The 21,908-nt window shown below is 44.1% G+C and overlaps 2 protein-coding genes across 4 annotated transcripts in view; one reads left to right on the top strand and one right to left on the bottom strand.

Moving 5' to 3' along the window:
• Positions 1-11,089, top strand: part of CREB1 (cAMP responsive element binding protein 1) — a 56,988-nt gene extending 45,899 nt beyond the window's left edge. For all 3 annotated transcript variants that reach the window (XM_080400213.1, XM_080400214.1, XM_080400212.1), the window contains 3 exons: positions 225-407; positions 1,829-1,979; positions 4,617-11,089. In XM_080400213.1, coding sequence (XP_080256339.1) covers positions 225-407; positions 1,829-1,979; positions 4,617-4,761 — 479 coding nt within the window. In that variant the 3' untranslated portion in view covers positions 4,762-11,089. The remainder of the gene's footprint in view (positions 1-224; positions 408-1,828; positions 1,980-4,616) is intronic.
• Positions 11,090-15,281: 4,192 nt separating this feature from the next.
• METTL21A (methyltransferase 21A, HSPA lysine) lies at positions 15,282-20,369 on the bottom strand. Its single transcript, XM_080400220.1, has 3 exons — positions 18,070-20,369; positions 16,829-16,940; positions 15,282-15,760 (listed from the first exon to the last, which is right to left on the bottom strand). The coding sequence occupies exons 1-3, from the start codon at positions 18,214-18,216 to the stop codon at positions 15,363-15,365; spliced, it is 657 nt and encodes a 218-aa protein (XP_080256346.1). The 5' UTR covers positions 18,217-20,369; the 3' UTR covers positions 15,282-15,362.
• Between the last annotated feature and the right edge of the window lie 1,539 nt (positions 20,370-21,908).

The following is a 21,908-nucleotide window of genomic DNA, read 5'->3' as shown; positions in this document are numbered from 1 at the left end:
CCACCCACCTGCCCCCCCCTGCAATGGGTCTGATGAAAACTTGAAAACTTACTTTGAAAGCATGATTTCTTTAATGTACACTAAAGTCATGTGTCTGATTTGAGGGTGTATAAGGGCTCAAGGGATTTAACTGAGATCAGTATTCTTCCATACCTAGGTTTAATACTGTAAGTTAATGAGTAAATTAGTGTCTAAAATGCTGTCTCCATTTTTTTCGTCTTCAGTTGCTATTACCCAAGGAGGAGCAATACAGTTGTCTAACAACGGCACAGATGGAGTACAAGGTCTCCAGACATTGACTATGACCAACGCAGCTGCAACCCAACCTGGCACCACCATTTTACAATATGCACAGACCACAGATGGGCAACAGATACTTGTACCCAGCAATCAAGTTGTTGTACAAGGTGAGAAACATCACAGACAGTCATTCTGTATAACATTTTCTCCGTGCAGATATAAGCTGCGAACCTAACTCCTTCAAATGTGTCAGGAAGCAATTAACAGATTTGGCACAAATGAGTCTCCAAAATGATTAAAGGAAATTCTGGACAAGGCTATTTGTTGCATTTTCTGAGAGCCTTTCCTTTCAGATTGATAAAACTGTGGGTATTTTGGGCTTACTTCTTAAAACAATATATTGATTTTTGGTTTTCAATGCTATATTTCCTGTATTTTGTCCACATGATTTTTTTTATTGGTATGTTCTGCAAAAGCTGATACTACTTCAGAGTTCTGAATTCTCCTAGATAGTCATCTGCAACAACAGTAAATTTAAAGTGAAGCATTAAAGTTAGGGAGGAAGGTTGTTTGGTTCTTTCAGGACTCTCTATTAGTAATTTTTCCCTCCTTTCAATTGCAAGTCATAATTTCTCCCTATTGCAGCTTTTGTAACTAGTCACCAAGTACTTAATCATTGAGTCTTAGAACCATAAAGTAATATAGGGAAGTGCCTTAAGAGATCATTTGGTCTTAGCCCTCCACTTAGAGCAAGCAGGGCTACTTTGACTAAGTAAGTTGGGGGGGGGGTGTTATTGTATTAAAATACATATTTTGGTTTATCAAAAATGGGAGGGGGGGTATTAAAAATTATGAAAAATAACAGAAAAGTGTACCCCTGCTTTTATGATTGTAAAGCAGGTTATTTGAAAGTTAACCCAGTGAAGAGGTCTCTGGGCATCAGTGAAACTACAGTCGAGAAAAATACTATTGTTGCATTGATCTTCTGGGTTTAGTGTTCTTAAGGATGTGTGATTTCTTTAGGTGGCACTGTATTTTTTTATGAGCTCAGGCAAATATAACACACTTCTAGATTACAACAAACAAACAAAAGAAACCAAGACCTTGTTCATTCTAGAGAAGCAGTGAAGTTGAGTGTCTAGTTTGCACTGTCTCTCTCTTGTTGGAGTAAATGCTACTTTTCTACACCCTTTTTTCTGTACCAAATACTTAAACATGCAGTTTCTCCTTTTGTAGACCAACATTTGGAGCATAGCTAGAAATAACTGTCTGCCCCATCCTTCGTCTTCTTAAAGCTGCCCAAAAAACAGGGAAGTAAAAAGGAAGATACTAAGGGAGAAAGAAGCATAGCAATACAGCAAGACAAATCCAGTTATCAAGCGCAAGTGAAGACTCCTTCAACAGGAATGCCCCAAACCTTGCATACGTTAATAAACTAAGACTGAGACAGCAGTGATGACCCAGATGATGGTCATCCCTCCGGTACTGTACCCCAGAGTACATAGTTAGCTAGACGACAAGGTGCTTTTTGCACCACATTTAATGTTGCTGTCATCAGAGTGACATCATGTTCCCCTGTGTCTTTCAGCTGCCTCAGGAGATGTGCAGACCTACCAGATTCGCACGGCCCCTACCAGCACCATTGCACCAGGCGTAGTCATGGCGTCATCCCCAGCACTTCCAACCCAGCCAGCAGAAGAGGCCGCACGGAAGAGGGAAGTGCGTCTAATGAAGAACAGGCATGTATATTTAGATAATTTTTTTTCCAGTCAGCTCTGCATAGGACTAGAGTGTTAAGCACTAAGAATCCTGATCTTTCTTAGTCATGTTATGAAATGCTTCTGTAGAATTTGCCTTTGTTTAAAGATGCAAAGAAGCACATCTGCTAATGCCATGTATTGTGACTATGAAACCTTAAGTAAAGGTGTCAGACTCATTCTGTGAGGTGTATGAATTTGTTGCCGTAAGGAGAAAAGTGACTGGTGAGAGACTTGTATGATTGTAGGTATGTTCTTGCAAACACCAAGGTGAGTTGATTTTTTTCAGTTAATACATTTGTGTAGTTTCATTTCCCGGATTCTTTACCTTAGCCTTCTGCATGTATTCTCCTTGCTGCTGGCCCACCTGCGCTCTTTACAAGTGCTTTCTTGATTGTCTCACTTGTTCTCTTTAGCTGCTTGCCCTTTGGGTTTTATCCTCCAGAGACAGAAAGACTCAAGGAAAGGCCAAATGAGCAGCTACTCCTTTTGAGTTCTTGTGGAGCCAGTAGTGGCAGCAGAGGAACTGAGAGAGGAGGTGGGGGGTAGACTTGACCCTGTAGGATTTAGTGTGTGAGGAGGAACAGCCAAGCCTACTGAGGTGGGACTTGGTGGAGGCAGTAAGGGAAGGGAGCAGCAGAGAGAAGTTGTGCATGATGTTCCTTAAGCCTACTGCTGTGGGCGGGGGAAGGAGTGGGCCTGAGCTGACCCATCACACCAAGTTTGAACTCCATCCCCAGGCCACAGATGGGAGCCTGTGCATTACGTTACACTGTGGCACTGGGAGAGCAGCAGCAGCGCTTCCCTCCGTCTGAGCAGGGGGAGCCCCATGAAAGCACCCTTTACTTAGATCTGTCAGTCTGAAAAAACTGTTACGTTGTACAGGTGCATTGATCTTCTGTAGATGGCTGAGCTGTGAACACAATAGAAAGTTACATGAGCAGACCCAATGCTTATCTGAGGAGCTTTAATGAAGTAAATAATGCTGAACAGCCGACTTCAGTTTTTAAAAAGGTTTTTGTATAGAATGTCACCCATCTCCCTTTTTATATATTTTTCTGATGTCAGTGAATAGTAGATGTCACCCTTTCAGGCTCTGCATTTGAGAAGAAAATTAATTGGCGTTCTGAATCCCCTCATTTAGTCAGCAGTCTTATTCCAGTAAAAGAAAGCTTTTGTGTTTGGGAAAGCCAAGAAAAACAATGGGGAATTACCCCCACTTGAGTTAAATTGACAGCTTTTTCAACAGTATCATGTTGCATGTGGTGCTTCTAGCCTGCCTGCTTAATAGATATTTCAAATCTAGGCTCCATAGCAAAGCAGGGAAAGGGATAGAGGCAGGCAGATGGTGAGGTGTACTTACTGGAGGATTATAGCGTAAATATTCATAGATATTATTGTGCAAATTTTCTGTGTAAATTTTACATTTTAAAAGCTCTCTTGTAATTCAGTATAGCTGGAGCTGTTCATAATGAATAACTAAGGCACACAGACTTGCGGTGGCTTAATATACTGCCCAGGCTGGCACAAAATCACAAAAAGAAAGAAAAAGTTGTCACCCAAGAAGACAGGTTTGTAATTTTCAGCGGAAGGCACTTCCTGATCCAGTAGTACTTAATAGTTTGGTGATACAAGTAACAGCCCAGAATTCATTAAATTCTTAATACTGCACATGGCCCACTGAGGTGTAGCAAGCATGTGAAATTGTATTTGTAGGAGTGACAAATGGATACCTGAGTTCTTTCAGGGTTTACAAACTAGGTTTTCTTCATCCTCTCTCATTTGTGGGCTGGATTTAAAAAACTACTTTTAGAGTCTTCTTACTAGGTAAGTCCTGGAACAGACATTCTTTTTTACCTAGTACTACAACTACTGCATATCTGATAAGCAAAGGAACTGAGTTCAGTTTTGTCCTCTCATTTCCCAGAACACTGATTGTATCACCAATATGTGTAGTATTTGCAATGAAGAGACACTTCAGCTCTCCTTTCGAAGCTGCTCTGCTTTGTCCTTAAAGGCCTGGGCAAACAAGCGTGTGCATTATTTACACGTGTCTGTGGCGTGCTGCTTTGACAAGCTGCATTGCAGGAGAGCCCTCTGCCTGAACTCCCATCCACCTGCAACATTTAGCCTTGTGCTTACTTTGCACATTAGTACCATTACTGCTGCTGCGCAGGATAGCTTCTGCCTTGGTGTTACTGCCATCAGGATGCTCAGCAGCGTAGTAACATGTTTCAGGTATTTTTCATTGATGGTGTTTGTATGTTACCAAGTTACTTACAAGCAAGCCTTAGAAGTTTAACTGTCTTCAGATCTGCTTCAGCACATTAATACTGCCATGCTCTTGGCACAGCAGACAAGGACTAAAGAATGATGTGGTTGCTAGTGACTGTTTATTTTGTGATTTTTCTGAGTTGTTTATATTATTGCAGTGATGCAAGCATTATTAATAAATTGAAAGTATTGCTTAAGAGCAAATACATGAATGCTCAAAGTACAGCTTCGATACCTACATATTCTAAAAATGGCAGTACTAGGTAAAGATTTGACCTGAACAGTTAAGTAGCCCATGTCTGCAAGTGATCGTTCTGGATTTGAATGGCCTTTTTTGCTTTGCAGAGAGGCAGCACGTGAATGTCGCAGGAAGAAAAAGGAGTATGTGAAATGTCTAGAAAATCGAGTGGCTGTGCTTGAAAACCAAAACAAGACACTGATTGAGGAGTTGAAAGCACTTAAGGACCTTTACTGCCACAAATCAGATTAATTTTGGATTCCCATTTTCACTTGTCCAGGTGGGATAGAGACTGGTTCTGGCTATACCCAGAAAGACAAAATAAACTTTTTATTTTCTAAACATTTCTTTTTTTCTATGCGCAAAACTGCCTGAAGCAACTACAGAATATACTTCATCTGTGCTTTGCATCAAACTGTGAATGTTCAAGTACTTGCCTCCACTTCTCCCCCTACAAGATTATTTTCATCATCAATCTCAGCGTGAAGAAGAACAGGCTTCTTTCTTGTCTCCCCATCCTCTTCAAGGAGTAACAGTGGTCCCTTGGGAAGTTACTGTGGGGAGGGTCCTTCTGTAATGATTTCAAGAATTTGTGCTGAGCTCTTTCCATTGCCTTAGAGACAGAACCACCCCAGCCTCTTGGTCCGGAGAACTGTGGGCCACATACGTGGAGCATGCATGGTGCAATGAAGAAGCAATGGTTGCCAAATTGGTTTCACATATTCATTATGAACTATAAAAATACATGGCTAAGCAGAATGCCAAATGAACAGCGCTTCACAGTCACGTTCTTGGTGTGGAGATAACATACCTTTTTCAAACTAGCCCAGGAGGGGTTTTGATCTGTAATCTGTGCTAAGCCCTCCTAGGCTAGTGAAAACTTCTCCATACCTCAGAAACAAATGCATTGAAATGAGCTTCACTGGTCAGTTGTTGCTTCTTGAAGCTTATGTGTGCAAGTGTGCTCAGCATTCTGAATGCACAAAAAGCAAACATCAGCTTCATAAGATACTCGTTGGGAAATGGTATTTGGATGGGAAAGGAATTCAGAATAAAAAAGGTACAATAGTGACATTTCAAAAACGGTCGCATAGTGAGCAAGGGTAACATGAAAGCACTACCAATTTGTGTGCAGAACAACTAAGCAGTTGAAGCGTGGCCAACTCCACATACATACTCCCTGATGATACTATAGTCTGTGTCCCACGTGCTCTCAAGCAATGAGGTTATTTCTGTTTCCCTACCACTGTCTGTAATGGAAATTACTGTACCCAATGAAAACATCAGCCTGATTTGCTAGATTCTTTTTCAAACTTTGAGGCTGCCTTCTATACATAAATTGAATTGCAGTATGAAAACTACCAGGACAACCTCAAACATTGAAGAGGACTTCAAACATAAATACTCCAATTTCTACTTCGCAAAGGACAGTATTAGTTGAACCTGGCCAGGCTAGCTAAAGTCTTAATTTATTTGGAGGATTTTTTCATGTAAAGGGTCAGATTTACCAAGTAATTTATTCCTGTGAGTAGAATTACTCATGTGCCTCAGATGTTTGCAAGATCAGATTTTTTGTGTGCGCTGAGGAAATGTGATCTTTCCCAGATTTACATTGTTAAAAAAAGGTAGTTTGTGTTTAAAAACAACTCTGTGCTAAGCATTAGGACTTCAAAAGAATCATGCTTAAAAAGAACCAAAAAAGAATGTCAAGAAGTTGTCAAAAAGCATGTGTTAAAAAGTATCATGTGCAGTTTGTTTACTGGCCCTCTGGAGCCAGTCTCTTGATACATTAACTTGGGTCATTCAATGGAGTAAGTTTACTTTGTGCTTCTGGTCAAACTTTCATATATAGACATATGAATAAGGCTCTGGTCTGTACTAATGCCTTGCGCAGCAAAGTATTAGCTATTTTTTTTTTCCCATTCACTCTTATCTGTTTTTAAGATAAATTTCAAACATGAGCTTCTAAAAGGTTATACAATCAATGTGACATTACAAGAGGAACATTTTGAAGTCTCGGGGCAGTTGAGTCTCAAACAGTTAAGCAGTATTAAAAGTTCTAGTTTTCTCCAAATGAGAGGGCATTCAGTTTCCAAGAGACTTTAAAAGGAGCAGGGTTAAACTTAGAGCGTTATTATTAAATCTGTCAATAATTTCAAATTACATTTGTATTTCAAGAAGAGAACAGAAGTATCAGAATTACGAAAGAATTCATTTTCACAAGTTTTGAGGGGGTTTATTAATGGGCTATTTTTATCTGCCATAGAGAATTGATTTTCATGTTTTATTTATTGGAAGATGAATTTATTAGTTTAGCAGTGCAAATTTAAAGAAGACCCTAAATTCTCAGCGATGCTTTTATTGTCTGATTCTTAAAGGTCAGAGAATACAAATACAATGGTAACCAGTTTTCAGAACTAGTGCTAGAGTAGAACTGTTGACAACACAGGAGTCATTCTTGTAAAACATGAAGCTCATGATAGCCTCATTTACAGTTACATGGAATGGTTCCCCCAGCTTTGAGAAACACGGAAAAGGCTGTACATGCCTACATTAAGGCTGTTTCTTTTGTAGAATCACCTATCTGCAAAAACTTGAGTTTTTGCAGTGAACCTGAACGGGGCTAATTGTGATCTGAGAGCTCTTTCTAGTGGGTAATGAGCACTGTCCAGCGCTTGCTGATAGTCACTCAGCACAAAGCCTGGATGGACCAGGAAGCTTAAACTGGTACCTGGATGGGATTCTTCTAATACAGGGTTGGTGCAAATTTGTGTGGCAGTGAGAGAACTGTGTTGCTGGTTTGTCTGTGCATGGTCTGCAAGTAGTCTGTAGCATTATTAATCTAGACCTCATTAGCAACTAATGTTTCACTAAGAAAAAGAATGTTATTTTAAAGTACATAGGGATCTGCAAGAATCTTTTATTTTTATTTATGCTGCACTGAGGATTTAGGGACTTAATGGAAATCTGAAATGACAATAATTAAAAATGTATTGGACCAAGTACAGGGCTGGCTAGGGTTTCCCATACATGCTTTACCATTCATATTGACCCAAAAAGGGAAAGAGTATGACGCAGGAATCCATTCGTATGTTATTTACCAAGTAGTGAGGTTGGGGTAATCAGCTTCTATAAACTAAGGAAGTTTGGAACTAGGACGAAAATTATGCTGGCAGGGGGGAGGGAGGGTTAGTTTTATATCTCACGGTTGTGAGTTTTCAAGAATTGATAGCCTGTTTGACCTGAAGAGAGGGTTAGAAAGGGCTAGATCCATTATGTTCATAATAAACAAGAATTGATTTGAAATATAATTTTTGTAATGTCATTATTTTGCAAAACAACAGCACCGATCAGGCAGTTAAGATATTGTCAGAGGTGCTCTTTTAATTTAGATATTCTTGGAAAATACATATGTATAATATATGTACATATATATATATACACACAGTATATAATCTACAGCTCTGAGAGCTTTTAAGTCAGGAATGCTGAGTATTATAGTATATGGAGGTCAGAAAAAATTTTTACTTGTCTGTGTGTGTCTGGGTGTGTGTGGATGTGTGCGTGTGTGTGAAAGCTTCCCCCCACCCCAGTAGTTCTGGGCTGCATTATTCTAGTGCTTATTACTGATTTGTTTTGTGCTGTTTCTCAGTTATCCATTTTCAAGAATTTTATTTCATCTTTCATGGCTTTTGTGAGGTTTGATTTTGTGTTGGTTTTTTTTATTGATTGAGATTTTTGAAATTATGTAAACAGTTGTTTTACAACAACCACCACCACCTAGAATAATTCACTTTTGTGCTTTTTCTCTTCGGCAGCTATATATCAAAGGCAAAACAATTGGAGTGGTTGTTAAGGTGTTATTTTCTAAAGGAACCACTGATAAGACTTCTGTTTTCCTCCTGGGGTAGTGGTGATGCATCTTTACTTAAGCAGTGATTTCACCAGCATCAGGTAGTTGCCAGCACCATCGCTCGTATCTGAAAGCACAATTTTAGCCTGTCATGCTCATCAGGACTGTACAGACACCTGTAGGTTCTGGCTGTTCTGTAGTTGGCATTTGCGTTGTAGACCACTGTCTTCTCTGGTACTTGTATGTAGATCAGAAAACTGGTGGGGTGTTTAGAATCATGAAGAGGCTCAGGAAAAAAAAAAAAAAGTTAGATTTAATAAGGAAAAACAGCCCTGATAGTTTCTGATCTAAATTTGTACTACAGTTGTTTTTTTAAATCTGGGCTTCCAGTAGACTGCAGCTGCAGGTAGCCATCTGTTAGCAAAAACTGGCCACTGCTTTTTTATTTTATATTTTTTTAATTTATGACAGACAGCCAGTGCTTTTTCTGGGTTGAAGTGAAGACAGGTCTCCCCATCAAAGCAGGCTCAGTATCAGTGGTTGCAGATCTATGATGATTCATAGCGGATTTCATTGGCTTTCCAAGACCCTATTTTTATTGTCATTTTTTCACCCTGAAGCTGGTTAGTGATGTAACATTTGCCAATGATCTAACCAAAAGGTCATGTATTTATTTTTGTTACACTATATTCTTTGTAAATGTTTAATTAAAATGTGCACTTTTAAAAAAAAAAAAACATGCAGAACAAAACAAATTAAGAGCAATCGGGTTTGCTTGAGAAGCTTCCTGAGACAATTGTTGTAATCCTGCTGCCTGCACACAATTCACTCCTCACAGCAGTTGACTCTGTCGCAAATTTAACTTGCTGATTAGCACCTGGCGTCCAGCAGGCGTTACTTCAAAATGGCAGGAGATCTGAACTGGCAGTACTGAAGACTGGAAAGAATTAAAGTTGTGTGGTGTCTCAGAGCAGTATGTACAGGATGGATGTGAAATTATTTTTAGAATAGAACTAGTTCAGTGATCCCAAGTGGGGAAAGGGAGGTTAATTTGGGAGGAAAGCTAAACTATTTTTCAGCCGCTTTATTTCCCTTTTCTTAATTTAAGATTTGGCTGCAGACTGTAAAAGCTGCATTCCAAGAAAATAAATCAGAAGGTTTTCCAGTTCTTTGACACCAGGAAGGAAAGGTACATTGACAATGTGTCACCCTGCTTTAAAAGGTAAAAAAAAAGCACAACCACCTTTCTTTTGCAGGAACAATGATAATTTAGCTATAGTCCTGGAATCTGTCACTGTGGGCAGGTTTTAAAAGCATACAGTACATTGATGGTTCTCTGTACTGTGCCAGGGAACTCATTTCCCTGAGCTTTTGGATTTGCTAGCTGTAAAAGACACCGATTTTGCAGAAACCTGAAGGTATCACGAACCTCAGTTGGTCTGGGAGAAGCCAGACTGATGGAGAGAAACGGGGTGCTGAAATCCTGTCTGCTGTGTGCTTGTGACAGGTTCAGGTCTGTGGATGGATATGGCTTAAATCTGTACATCTTTGGGGAAAAGGGACCAGATCCAGTTGGTAAAGAGGGTTTGAATTTCAAGTGTTTTGCCTTGGAATGTTTTGGGGTTTTTTTAAGTATTTAAGTTCTGGCCCGCAAACAGACTTGCTTGGGCTAGTTTGTGTAGCACAGATTGAAGAGGGTGACCTGTTCGCGTTCTGGTGCCGCAAGTGCAGTTTGTGGCTTGCGGCGTGATGGGTTCAGGTCACGCTGTCACCAGCCAGAGGCAGAAGCCAGCTGTGCTCAGGAGCTGTGTGCTGGCAGGGAGAGGGCCAGGGGCAGGCTGTCGTGACCCACGGCTGGCGCAGTTCATAAGCTGACCCAGTACTGTACTCACGACTCCGGAGCAGTTGGTTCATGCAGTCTCAGCCTCGTCTATGTATTTCTTTAAATTAGGGGATAGCTGAGCGAGAGCGTGGGGAAGGAAGGCCTCGAGCCAGTTAGCTTTCTGGAAATGGCCGCTTTTAAGAACTAGGGATGTTCAGATGCTCTCCACAAGTTGTGTTTTATCCAGGTGCCACTCCATTTTGTGTGTGTGTAATGACATTTATTTATATTAAAACATTAATTTTAAAAAATTCTAGAACTTCAAGTTTGTATGAGATCTGAAATGGTGCTGCTTGTATGGGCTTCTAGGGATGGGATGGGGAACAGGGCAAGAAGAGGGGTTAGTTGACAGCCAACCCTTCCACAGACTTGTCCACAGATTGGTTGTTCACTTGAAAACTGAGTTGGTTCTAGTCTGGATTTATAATTTGAAATTGTTCTGGGACAACATTTTTCAGGGAAGCTTCCAGAACAAGGGTTATTATTCTCCCTTTGTAATGTAAGCTGGAAAGAGAAAGTTCACCTCATCTGCATTTCTGATTCTTTACCCAAACCATGTCAGCACAGAACAGGGTATTTGAGCTCGACTCCCACATACTTGTGGAAGTTAAAAGACTAAACGAAAATCCATTATTGGGGGAGAACATCTCCCAAAAAATCTAGAAACATCCCCGTTGTGTTTTGGGTTTTTTTTACTTATTTTTTTGTGCTTTTTCTGTGTTTTAAAAAAAAATTGTACTGGGTTATAATGCATTTTATTAACACTATGTACATATTAGCTGCTTTGTGTTTCAGAATGGTAGTAATTGCTTTGTATATTAAAGTGATTCTTGTGAATTTGTGAATTACTGTCATAAAGAAGTGATTTTTCTTACTGTAACCTTTGTGGTATAAACTGTCATAACTCCCTTTTTACACAAACATTTATGTGCAGTCACATAAACATGCTTTAAAAAACTCTACAAAGTCTCTTTTTTAAGCAGGATGTTCCATTTACACTAATTTAGTGGCAGATGGTAGCTAGATAGGAATATGGGAAAAGGTGTATTTTAAGCAGACTATGGTGTCCTCTCATGATCTGTGGCCTGCTGTAAGTATTCATGAGATTTTTTCCCCAAAGGGAAGGCTTTTTTAATCTTAATTAAAGTGAATTAGATTAGGGAGAGGTTAAGTCCTGAAAAACAAAAGTTTTTCTTCCACTTCTAATTTTTTTAAACCTGCTTTTCAGGACCCATTCTGGTGGCAGTTAGTTCTCTTGTTCAATAATGTGTGAAAGACTTTTCCCTTTTGCAGTTTAAATATGCTTTCTCACTTCTAAGCATTCCTGTAAACCATGTACTACGGATGTTAATAACAGAGCAGAACAGAAGGCAGCAAACACTGCAAGGATCACAACCCTATTATGTAATCGGCAAGGCTGGATCCAAACACCGGGATGGAAGCCAGAAGAACAAATTCAGCGCTGAGGTAAACACACCTCCAGTGAAATGAAGGGGAAGCAGTAAGGTCAGCTCATTATGGCTGGGATTTTGTGGTTTTCACAGCTGAGCGCTTTCATAATGCCATTCACGTATTGCTCAGAAAAATCTACATCTCGGTAATGAGGGAGAATCCCAAACAGGGGTTAGTCTGTGAGAGAAAAATGCAGTTTGGCTTGAATTTTGCACGGAAAAGAATTTGGTAGCACAGGTCCCTGTGCAGTCAGTAGGTCAGCTGGCAAACCTGATTCTTCTGACACTGCTGCACCTTGAAGCTCTTTGTCCCTAAGATACAGAGCTGAATTTCATACCCTGTGTCTTAATCAAACATGACTTTAGTTGCAATGACAGTTTAGAAAAGTTTGTTCCCTTGCAGAGTGGCATGTTTCAGGGATGGTTTCACAATCTCACAGCATGTTCATGTCTTATCTGGTCACTTCCCTGTGACTTGGATCCTCTCCCTAGGGTATTTCATTTCTCAAGAGACAATTTATGCATTGCCCCACTACTCGGGGACCCATGCTCGAACACATCCTCCCTACAGCTGAGTTCACATCATCTGTTACAAAACAGGACCAATGCAATGGAACCACTCCAAGGAGAAACACCGACTGCTCCAGTGCTGAGATGAACAGGGTGATAGAAAGCACTTGGGCAGGGTGTCAGTGTAACTGCCAAGCAGCTGCTGAAGCACTACCGTGCTTCATCTCATACTAGAGCAGAAGCTCACCTGGGACCAAAGGCTCCAGACGCCAGAGTTCACAGGTGTCATCGTGGAGGTATGGTTCACTCCCAACATCTCCCTGTTAGTGCTACCCAGCAGGAATGGGCTGCAGGTTTCAGCAGTTACGTTCTCATGGTTGATGCCTGCCCCTGAACACTAGTTTAAAGAGCAACCAGAACAAATGTGCTTGTAGTGGTGGACTAAGCACAATATTCCTGGGTCTGGTCTCATAAATCTAAAGGAGCGCCTACACCCCAACAGCAGTCAGAGGAAAAGGTATCCCCCTTGAGGGGCTGCTACTTGCTGAGGTGGGGAGGGGCCACCCAGAACTCAGCTCTGCAGGTCAGGGGCAAGGCACTCACCTGAGCTGCTGGTGTCACCTCACGCTTTTTGCCACAAGTATTTACTTAGGAGCAGTAGCATTTGCTTCAGCCTTCAAACATACCCTCCAGGTTAGCATACGGCTTGCTGCAACAGCAACACAGCAAAAGAAGCCAAGCCTGGTCTCTTCTAGCAGGTGCCTGCTCTCGGAGGAGCGCTATGGGCTGTAACAGCAGCAATGGGAAAACAGATGCTGAAAGCTGCTAAACAATTAAGTGCAATTAAACTGATTTGTTTTAAAAGTACAAAACTTTCCCTATCATCAAAGCAAGGCCTGGAGCAAAGCCCCCTTCTTAAAAGTGCCTAGGTTTCTGCACTAGGCTTTAGTCTATATTACACCAGGCTTTATGCTGTGCTGTTTAAGCAGGCTTTTTAAGCATGTTCCTACTGACAACAGTGCAAGCTGCTAAGGCTGTCAGTACTTGCAAGCTGCAGCCTCTTGCAAGGGCTGAGGACAGCCAGGTAGCAGGCTCTCCCCACGGACCAAGTCACACGCGCTCACAAGCCCAAGCACCAGCACACTGCGTTCTGCCAGCTCCAGCCCTGGAGTAGCCTAATATACAGTGACCACAGCCAAGCTCAGAGACAAGGGAACATCGGTGGGGAGGAAAAGGAAGAGGAGTGGTGAGAATTTACAGCCATACTGCAAAAACTAGAGACTGTAGAGAAAGTCCTACTCCTAATTTTTTTTCAACCGTTGTTCACCCAGTTCATAGGACAGAAAAAGCCATGTCTAGCACGTTAAAGCTCACACTGTGTTCTGTTTTTTAATTAAATGTGCTGTCTTCCTTCCCTCAGAGACTTCAGCTCTCGTCTCAGACTGCAAATTCCCAGCCAGCTGCCTAAGTACTGTTTTAGTGACACCATGTGGCTTCTGAGGATACTGTTGTAAGCAAGCGTTTTAGAGCAGCAACTCTCAGGCCGAGTCCAGAGCCAAGCAAGGAACTGAGCTGAAAACACACAAGAGGCGCACCAGGCATGAGGCACAAGACCTTCGGGCCTCCTTCATGAGAGCTGTAGTGATAAATGTGTCGTTTCCAGATTACAGCCTGCACATCACTTCTGGACCGTGTACCCCATGCATCTTGGAAAAGACACATGGAAAGTTTGTTAGGAAGTTTGATGGAAGCAGAAGTAAAAAAGAACTCTTAACATCCATGAGCTGAAGCAGCTGCTGGTGTTTCCTGTTGCCAGTGCCAATGACATGCACACACCTAGAGCCCGAACCTGACCTGGGGCTTTGTAAGTTGTTTAAAGAAAAAAAAAGTTCCACATCCACCAAAAAAAAGTACTACAGCAATTCCTGCATTTAGAAGCATAGCTGTCTTCTGTTATCACATTGTTTTCATCAGTTTCATTCTTCCACCACTAGAGAAGGAAGGCTGCTGCTGGTGCGAGCCAGATTCCAGGCTGCAGCATTTTTCACTTAGGATCTCATGGGATAAATACCCAGAGTTGTTTTTACAAGCTCAAGGTATGAATTCAGTTACTTAGAACAGCATCTAACCACTACTGTGCACAGAGAGCATGCTGAAATCTAGACACTGACCTCAGGTCCCAAGTAAGACGAGAACAAGTACTCACGAGCTACAAAGACTTTGTGGCAGTACCCTCCTCTCCCAAATAACAGCTCTCGGAGTGAGCCACAAAGGCAGAAAGTAGTACTGTGAGAGACAAGGACTGTTTTGATATTTAAGGAACAGTTTGAGTCTCCTTGTTGCACTTTCCCTGGTGGCAAATGTACATGTGTATCTGCTCCAGGGAGCCTCTATCTGTGCAAGGGAAAGGTACCTTGTTAGGGGCAGCCCAAAAACCACGACTGCATCGGTACTGCAGGCATAGCCTCCACGCTTGCAAGTCAGGTAAAAACACCACTGACTTGTAAGTTGGCTTACACTGCAGTATTGATTCTGAACCTACACCCCACCCCACCCCAAGCCCAGATCTTGTTCTGTTTCCCTATGCCTCTTCAATTCAGCAGTGATGGCAACAGGACAACTTTATAGCACCTGCCTTTGTTGGTTTGCCCTTTAAGTAGCTTCTTTTACCACAACTTTTAAGATGCAGAAGGCATAAAGAGTTAAAGCATTTAAAGCTGGAGTCTTAGCTTATATTTCATCCACTTCTACTTTTCTGAAGTTAAGGATGTGATAAGGGGAAAAAAACCACCACTCTAATCTACTTTTAAGTTTCCCACAGAAATTTAAGCGTGGTTTGATTTTAAACAACAGACCTTTTGATGACATTTTTGATGCCTTGAGATTTCTGCAAATAAAATCAGTTTCAAAAATGATATTTGATAAAAAGTCAGTGGAAGACCCTATACAACTCTACCGAGAAATAAATGAGGCAGGGGTTCAATATGCAGAACTTAAGTACAATCCTTGCTGTATCAGACCAAGTGATCAGACAAGATCATCACAATAAGAAGCCAGTGAAATAACACAACTGCAATTATATGCTTAGGAACAAGTGTATTGAGTAAAACAAGGTGAGGACTGAACAGCATCAGTGGTTTACTAACAAAGCATAGAGTCAAAAGTCATCCTTGCAACTACGCTGCTGTGCTTTGTAGATATGAACATCTTTACTGGAATCATAGTGGACCTCATATACAGAGAAACGGCTTCTCAGCATCTTTAAGAACTTGTGATCCCGTTCATAGCGGATACGACAGGAAAGAAGAATCACAGTTTGAGCTAAGCACAGGTGCTCCAGCGTCTGAAGCAGTTCTGCAAAGGTTTCTTCCAGATAAACGATGTCTGCACCCAGGATGAAGTCAAACGCTCCTGGAGGGAAGTTAGCCAGGTCTTTTCCCCAAGTCAGCTCCTTCACCACAGCTCTCGGACGTAGTTCAGAGGGTAAGTTAGCCTGTACATTTGACTCCAGAAACTCCAGTGCTGCCGCCCTGTCTGTGATGGTAACATGAGCACCTAAGCGGTACAGGAGTATATGTCTTAGACAAATAGTCAATGTCCATAAATACAGCATTTGGAATACAATGCTCTAAGTCAAGCGGTCTCCTTAGTTCCTGTCAAACATTAACAACTCCCCTGAGCTGCCTGATTTAAAACAAACAAACAAAAGGACTAAACAAGTAAAAAGCCCACTATCTATATACATCCCACCCTTCACCAGTCACTTAAGAATATAAAGTGTACTCCACATGAAGATTAAGTTGGGTGGGAAACAGAAAGTGTTTTCCAGAGCTTTTTCTTAGTGCATGAAAGTAGAGGAGTTTACTTTCTGCCTTTCCGCAGGTGACAACAGAATAAGTTACGTGGATTTTTAGAACTAACCTGTTCAAATTCCCTATTTGTTCAGTAGAAGAGAGGCAGCTAGAAAGCCTCTTTCACAGCAAAAGTTATGCCTGTGTGATTTTGCATGGCATTATTGTATTTTCTCAAACTGCTCTGGTTTTATTATTTCAGTAGGCACTAGACACCTTCCACAGCCACTAGAGCTTTGAATTACAAAGTTAACCTGGGACAGTTAGCACAAATTCAACATATTCAACAAATTCAACAATCCCTGCTTCAGCCGCAGACAGATCACAGGCAAATTGCTTCATTTCTCCAGACTCTGGCTTCCCTGTCTGCAAGATAGGCTAACAAGGCCTACGCAAGCTCAGAGAGTGATTTCTGTCTGTAGCTTTTATCTGTGCTGTGTATGAGGATAAGTGGAAGATGGCAAGCACAGCAGTTGCTCCTTGGGGGAGAATAGCTGCAGGACTGAATGGTGCTGAGCTGAGTACCATGGTAACAGGCGTCAGCCTTAACAGGGTCCCGTCATAAAGTAAACTGCAGTGGCACCATCACTACAATAAATAACACAGCAGGCTCTCAAGTCTAACAAGAAAGGAAGATGACTCAGACAGGAAACATCACAGTTCACATATGTAGCTTTGGTGCTAACTTCTATACCAGGCATGTGGATGTAAAAGTGCTAGTTTTACTACAGTTGTAAACCGCTTTAAACAAGCAAACAAAAGAGGCCCTTACCTAATAACGTGGCCACTATTCCCACCAATCCGGTTCCAGCTCCCAGCTCAATCACAGACCGATCCCTGACATCGATGCCTCCCATCTCCAGATAAGTACACAGGACAACAGCCTAAGCCAAGAGACAAAGGCAATTAAGCACAGGGCTCATTTCAGTCATACTGAACACAAGATTTCTGATTTACACTGAGAGAGAAGGTTATGGGAAGGGTCAGGCACTTCAGGACTGCAGCAAGTCTTTGTTCAGCCCTTCTCTGCCTCCTGTGTGCACATGCGGTCTTTTTATGAGTTTTATGGAAGACTCTTGCAGGCAAAAGGAAAAAAGTACCACGGAGGCCACAACTCAGCTGTAGTAACACTGCTTCATGAATCCCCAAAACTAACATGAGGCAGAAGGAGTTGCATTTGGAAAGGAAAAGCTGGGAGGTGTCAAACACTGATGAACGATCACAGTATTGCAAAAGTCCAGGATAAGGTTTCATAGTAACTTGTGTGGTATTTCAAAAGGCTTCTGCACAAGGCTGGCATGCTGTCAGGAAGGACATACGGAAAGCAAAGTGATAACACGTTTATCTGATTGTATGTAATGTGTTACATTCTACAGAAGTCTTGATCAGGAGCTCTCTCCATAGCAAGATCTGTCAGAGCTGATGCAGCAGTTCATTTGAGGGGTTTGCTAAAATCGCAACACTTGTTCTTCAAAACTAGCGGCAAAAGTGCCATCTGTGTGTGAGCCAATGCAGACCGATGGGATGGCCTTGGATTCCTGCAGTGGTACTGTGCCCACCCCACCACCTCGGGCCCGCCACAGACCCCCTTGGCTGGCAGGACCCTTATCCCCAGGACAAATGAAATGCTGCCAGCAGCCCTTAGCGCCACAGGCAGCAGGGCCGGGCGTGCTCTGAAGGGTGTCAGGTCAGAAACAGGTGAGAGCTCTGCGAGTTCTCCGGGGTATGGCCTGTGTTCAGCACTGGCCATGCAGAGTTTAAGGTGGCCCCTTTCCCTTGCAGGTCCTCCAGGATCTCTTATGAGGGAAATAAAAGGTAAGTTAAGAGTTTAACTTTTTCTATTATAAAAACAAACAAAAAAAAACCCCACACAAAAAAAAACCAGCCTTACAGCAAAAAAGCCTTCCCTTGGCAACTCAATGTTAAATAGTTCCTCAGGTGACTCTGGAAGCTCGGGCAAGTGCCACCCGAGGACACCAAGCACGGAACACCCCGCCCGGCGCCGCCACCTACCGCATCCCAGACCACGGCCGCCACCCCCAGCCGCCGCCAGTCCTGCCTGAGCCGGATGGTGCGGCTGGCGAAGCGGTGGGTGGCCGAGGGGCTGTGCAGCTGCCGCGCTCCCCAGCCAGCTCCCTCCTCGTAGGGCACAAGGGCCATCCCGCCGGCGGCGACCGCCTCCGAGGCGCGGCGGGGCCCGGCGGCCGCAGCCACGGCCCCGCGGCCTCACCGCTCCCGCGGCCTCCGCGCCCGGCGGGCAGGGCCCTCCCCAGCGCCGCCTGCCCGCCGCCGCGCCGCCCCGGGCCGGGCCGAGGGCAGGGGGAGGCCCGCGGCCGCCGGCGGGAAGGGCCCGGCTCCCGCAGCGCCTGGGCCCGGCCCCTCGCCGCCAGGCCCGCCCCGCCGCTCCACGCGTGACAGGCCGGGGCCGCCCGCCCGGGGGGCGCCCGGCTGGGTTAGGGCGGCGGGGCCAGAAAACCCCGGGTGAAGAGTGGTGAGGCCGGGGCTCAGCGGGGCGCTCCTGTCCCTCAGCCGCGGCAGAGGGGCGGGGGGCGCAAGGCGGGACGCCAGGCACGGCTGGCTGCGGGGCGGTGCCGGCGGCCCGCGGCTGGTGGCGGCCACCGGGGGCTGGCCGCGGGCGTACGGCACCGGGAAGCCGCAGGCCGGGCGAGGACCGCGCCTGAGGACGGTGCCTGCGGCCGGCCCCGGCGGGCAGGGGGCATCCCGGCGGGCAGGGGCCCTGCGCGGCTCCCGCTGGGGCTGGGGGCTTCTCCGTTTCCAGAGCGGGGTGCGAGACGCCCAGTGGGACGGTGCCGGCTGCGGGGCGGCCTCTCCGTGCCTCTGGCTCATGGCGTCTGTTCCAGGCGCTTCTGGAACTCGGCGCAAAGGCACTTGTCCAGCCCGCCGGACATGGCCTCCGCAGGCGCCTGCCGCCGGCCTGGGAGCAGCCCCGGCAGCGGGGCACCCACCGCGGGGACGCTGCGCTGCTTGTGCGGCTCGCTCAGAGCCCTGGCTGGGACGGGGAAGCCACAGCGGCTCTGGGCTGGTGGTGTGGTGCAGCGCTCCCACGGCGCTGTTTGTGCATGGGCTTCTCCTCACCTTTGGCCCTGTTTAATCTCTTGTTTGGCAGAACAACACAGTGCGCTTCTCCTTTGTGTGGCTCCATCTCCAGTTACTTGAACTTGCTCCAAAGACTGCTAAAGGCCACGGGAAAGCTGGGGAAGCGTCCTGGCCGCGCTTGCGCTCTGGCTGCCTGGAGGCACAGCCGCAGGCAGGTACTCCACAAAAAGGCGCAGGACCTCCAGCCATGCTCCTCAGCCCCTGGGAAGGACTGAGTGTGCAAAGGGCCACGCTCAGGGGAACGGAGAAGGCGAGCAGCATGCCTTCTCTGCACCCATCTCCAGTGCCTGTGCAGCTTGGCAGCGCCCAGTGTCACCACCGACAGGGCAAGGCCGGCCCTCAGAGTTGGGGAGCTTAACCGGCTCCAGAAAACATCCCCGCTCTCCCACCGGGAGCGGCAAATCTGGCTGGCAGGCAAAAGCGAATGTAGGTACGTCTGAAAGCTGTTGATTTCAACAGTGGCTCAAGAGTCACGAAAGTCTTTGTGGAGAAGCGTTACAGGCTGCACAAAGGTAGCAGGAACTAAAGCCTGTTTTTAGGGTTCTGCTACTTTAGGGGAATGGAAACCAGAATTTCACTTGCTCCAAACCAGTTCATACTTGTCTTATGGCAACTCAGACTTCTCCTCAAAAATGTGCCAGAGCGGGTACGATGATTCAGCTTACTGTGGGTTTATGTCCTAAAGTACTGGTCCCTTGCCATTACTCCTGCCTTCGAGAGGTTGAAACTACTTGTGCTATTACCTCAATTATTTTTTTCAAGTGTTTATATAGGCAGTGTGGGAAAAGCAATGAGAGTGATTACACTTGAAATGAGAACTCTGCTTGGATGAGTTTTTGAATCGCTTAATGCTGTGCCTAAACTGCATCATCAGGCAAATGGAGGGAAACTCCCAAATGGCACAAAGCTTTTGCCTCCACCTCCCACAACACATGCCAGCCCTGGGATCTCCAACCAACACATGGAGGAGTGTGGCAGGGCTCCAGTGCTCCCAGCTGCCTCCTTTTTCCCTCCCCTAGATCACTTTTCTTCCCCTGCAGTATTTCATAAGACCATGGGTCTGGCTGAATAGCAACCAGAGTGGAAAAAGACTGTATGTGAAAATTCATACATTTGTTCCCAAAGATGATAATGCAGCAAGTGCTTTTATCCCGAGAACATTGTTTTTTAAGCCAGATATCCCTGAATGTCTTTGGAGCCCAGCAGGTTCTCTACCACTCCTGCTCTGCTTCCCAGAAGTATTTCCCCTTCTTCCTCGCTGATGTTACTTTGGCTCTGACTTCCATGAGCCTAAGTAGGAGATCAGAAATTACTTTCCAGATCGTAACTGGAGAGTGAAGCTATTAAAAGGGAAGTGAGTCCACTAGAAATTCAGTAAGGGCCCTGATTCCCCGTATTCATTCTAAGCCTATACTTACCTTTTTCTCTTTCCATATCCCGTTTCTACGAAGATACAATACCTGGGCGTTATAGCAGCAGAGAAGGAAACTTGGTTTCTTCCACTCTTACTGACAGTAAAAAGATAAGGAAAACACAACAACAAAGAATTCTGGCTAAACCAGCTGCCCAGATCTGAAATGCTTTTTCTCCCAGCAGGGCTAGAGCTTAGCACAACAGTAAAGTCGCAAGAATGTAGCCTGGTTCAGCTTCTAAATACTGCAGAAAGCTAGGACACCTAAGCTACAGATAAACTTGCAAAGTAGGAAATAGCTGATTTTAAGGTAAGCAAGAATGAGTTAAAGTATAAAGAAACACTGACTGAAGTCCATTCTTACCTCATTCAACTACTTGATAGAGCAGGCAAAATGTGGCCAATTATAAGTAAATCCTCCTACCTCAGATGCAGGTGAGCTGCTTGGGGTAATTAAGAAAAATTGTTCAAGAGCAATGGTCCTTGTAATACTTAGAAGATCAAAGAATCAAGTAGATGAGGCAGAAATTACTACCAATTATTTTGAAGCTATACTAATATACCTTCCTTACTGAAATCTTCTCTTTCCCGCTTAATATTTAAAATGAAAGTGACAGTTCTTTTGATAGTTCTGCAGACGCTGCATGTGCCGCATGGCTGCGCATGGATTTTGGAGCCACCCATGATGTGGGGAAAACACTGCAGCCCTCACGCAGTCTCTGGTTACCAAGGCAAAGGCAGGTATAAATAGAAACAATCTGATTTTTTTAAAAACTCTATCTAGAAGCCTGTGTTGTTGATAACCCTCTGACAGCAACGCCTTATTCCAAATGGTTCTGTTCTACATTTGTGTAGAAACTTCTGGTCGTACATGTTTAATCCTTTCCTCTCTAAATAAATAGCAGCTACTTCTGGTTCTCATTCCACTGAAATACAAAAACTGCCTTTGAAGTAAAGTTTGGACAGATACCTATTTTGCCAAGAGCTTTCATCAACCAAACAAACATGAACTAACGCAAAGCTTGGAGGAAAACCCAGAAAATAGAGCAGCCTTTCTCCCTATGTATCCGTGGCCGTTCAAGTGACTAACAGTGAAATTATTTTAAAATTTTTACATTTTCATCTTCACCAGTAGCTTCCAGATTCTCCACACCCGTGAGATAGATAGGGCGGTGAACCACTTGCTGTTAAATACAAAGGGAATAAACCAGAGATTAATTTGGCTGCTGACAGCTTGCAGTTGCAGAATCAAGATAGCCTCAGCTTGAACTGATCTGGATCATCTTTGAAATCAATGGGGTGAATTAAAAATAAAAACTTAAGT

Source organism: Falco punctatus, assembly GCF_963210335.1.
Source record: "Falco punctatus genome assembly, chromosome: 8".
Classification (NCBI taxonomy): domain Eukaryota; kingdom Metazoa; phylum Chordata; class Aves; order Falconiformes; family Falconidae; genus Falco; species Falco punctatus.
Note: the sequence above shows the minus strand (reverse complement) of the source record. Positions and strands in the feature narration are given on the sequence as shown.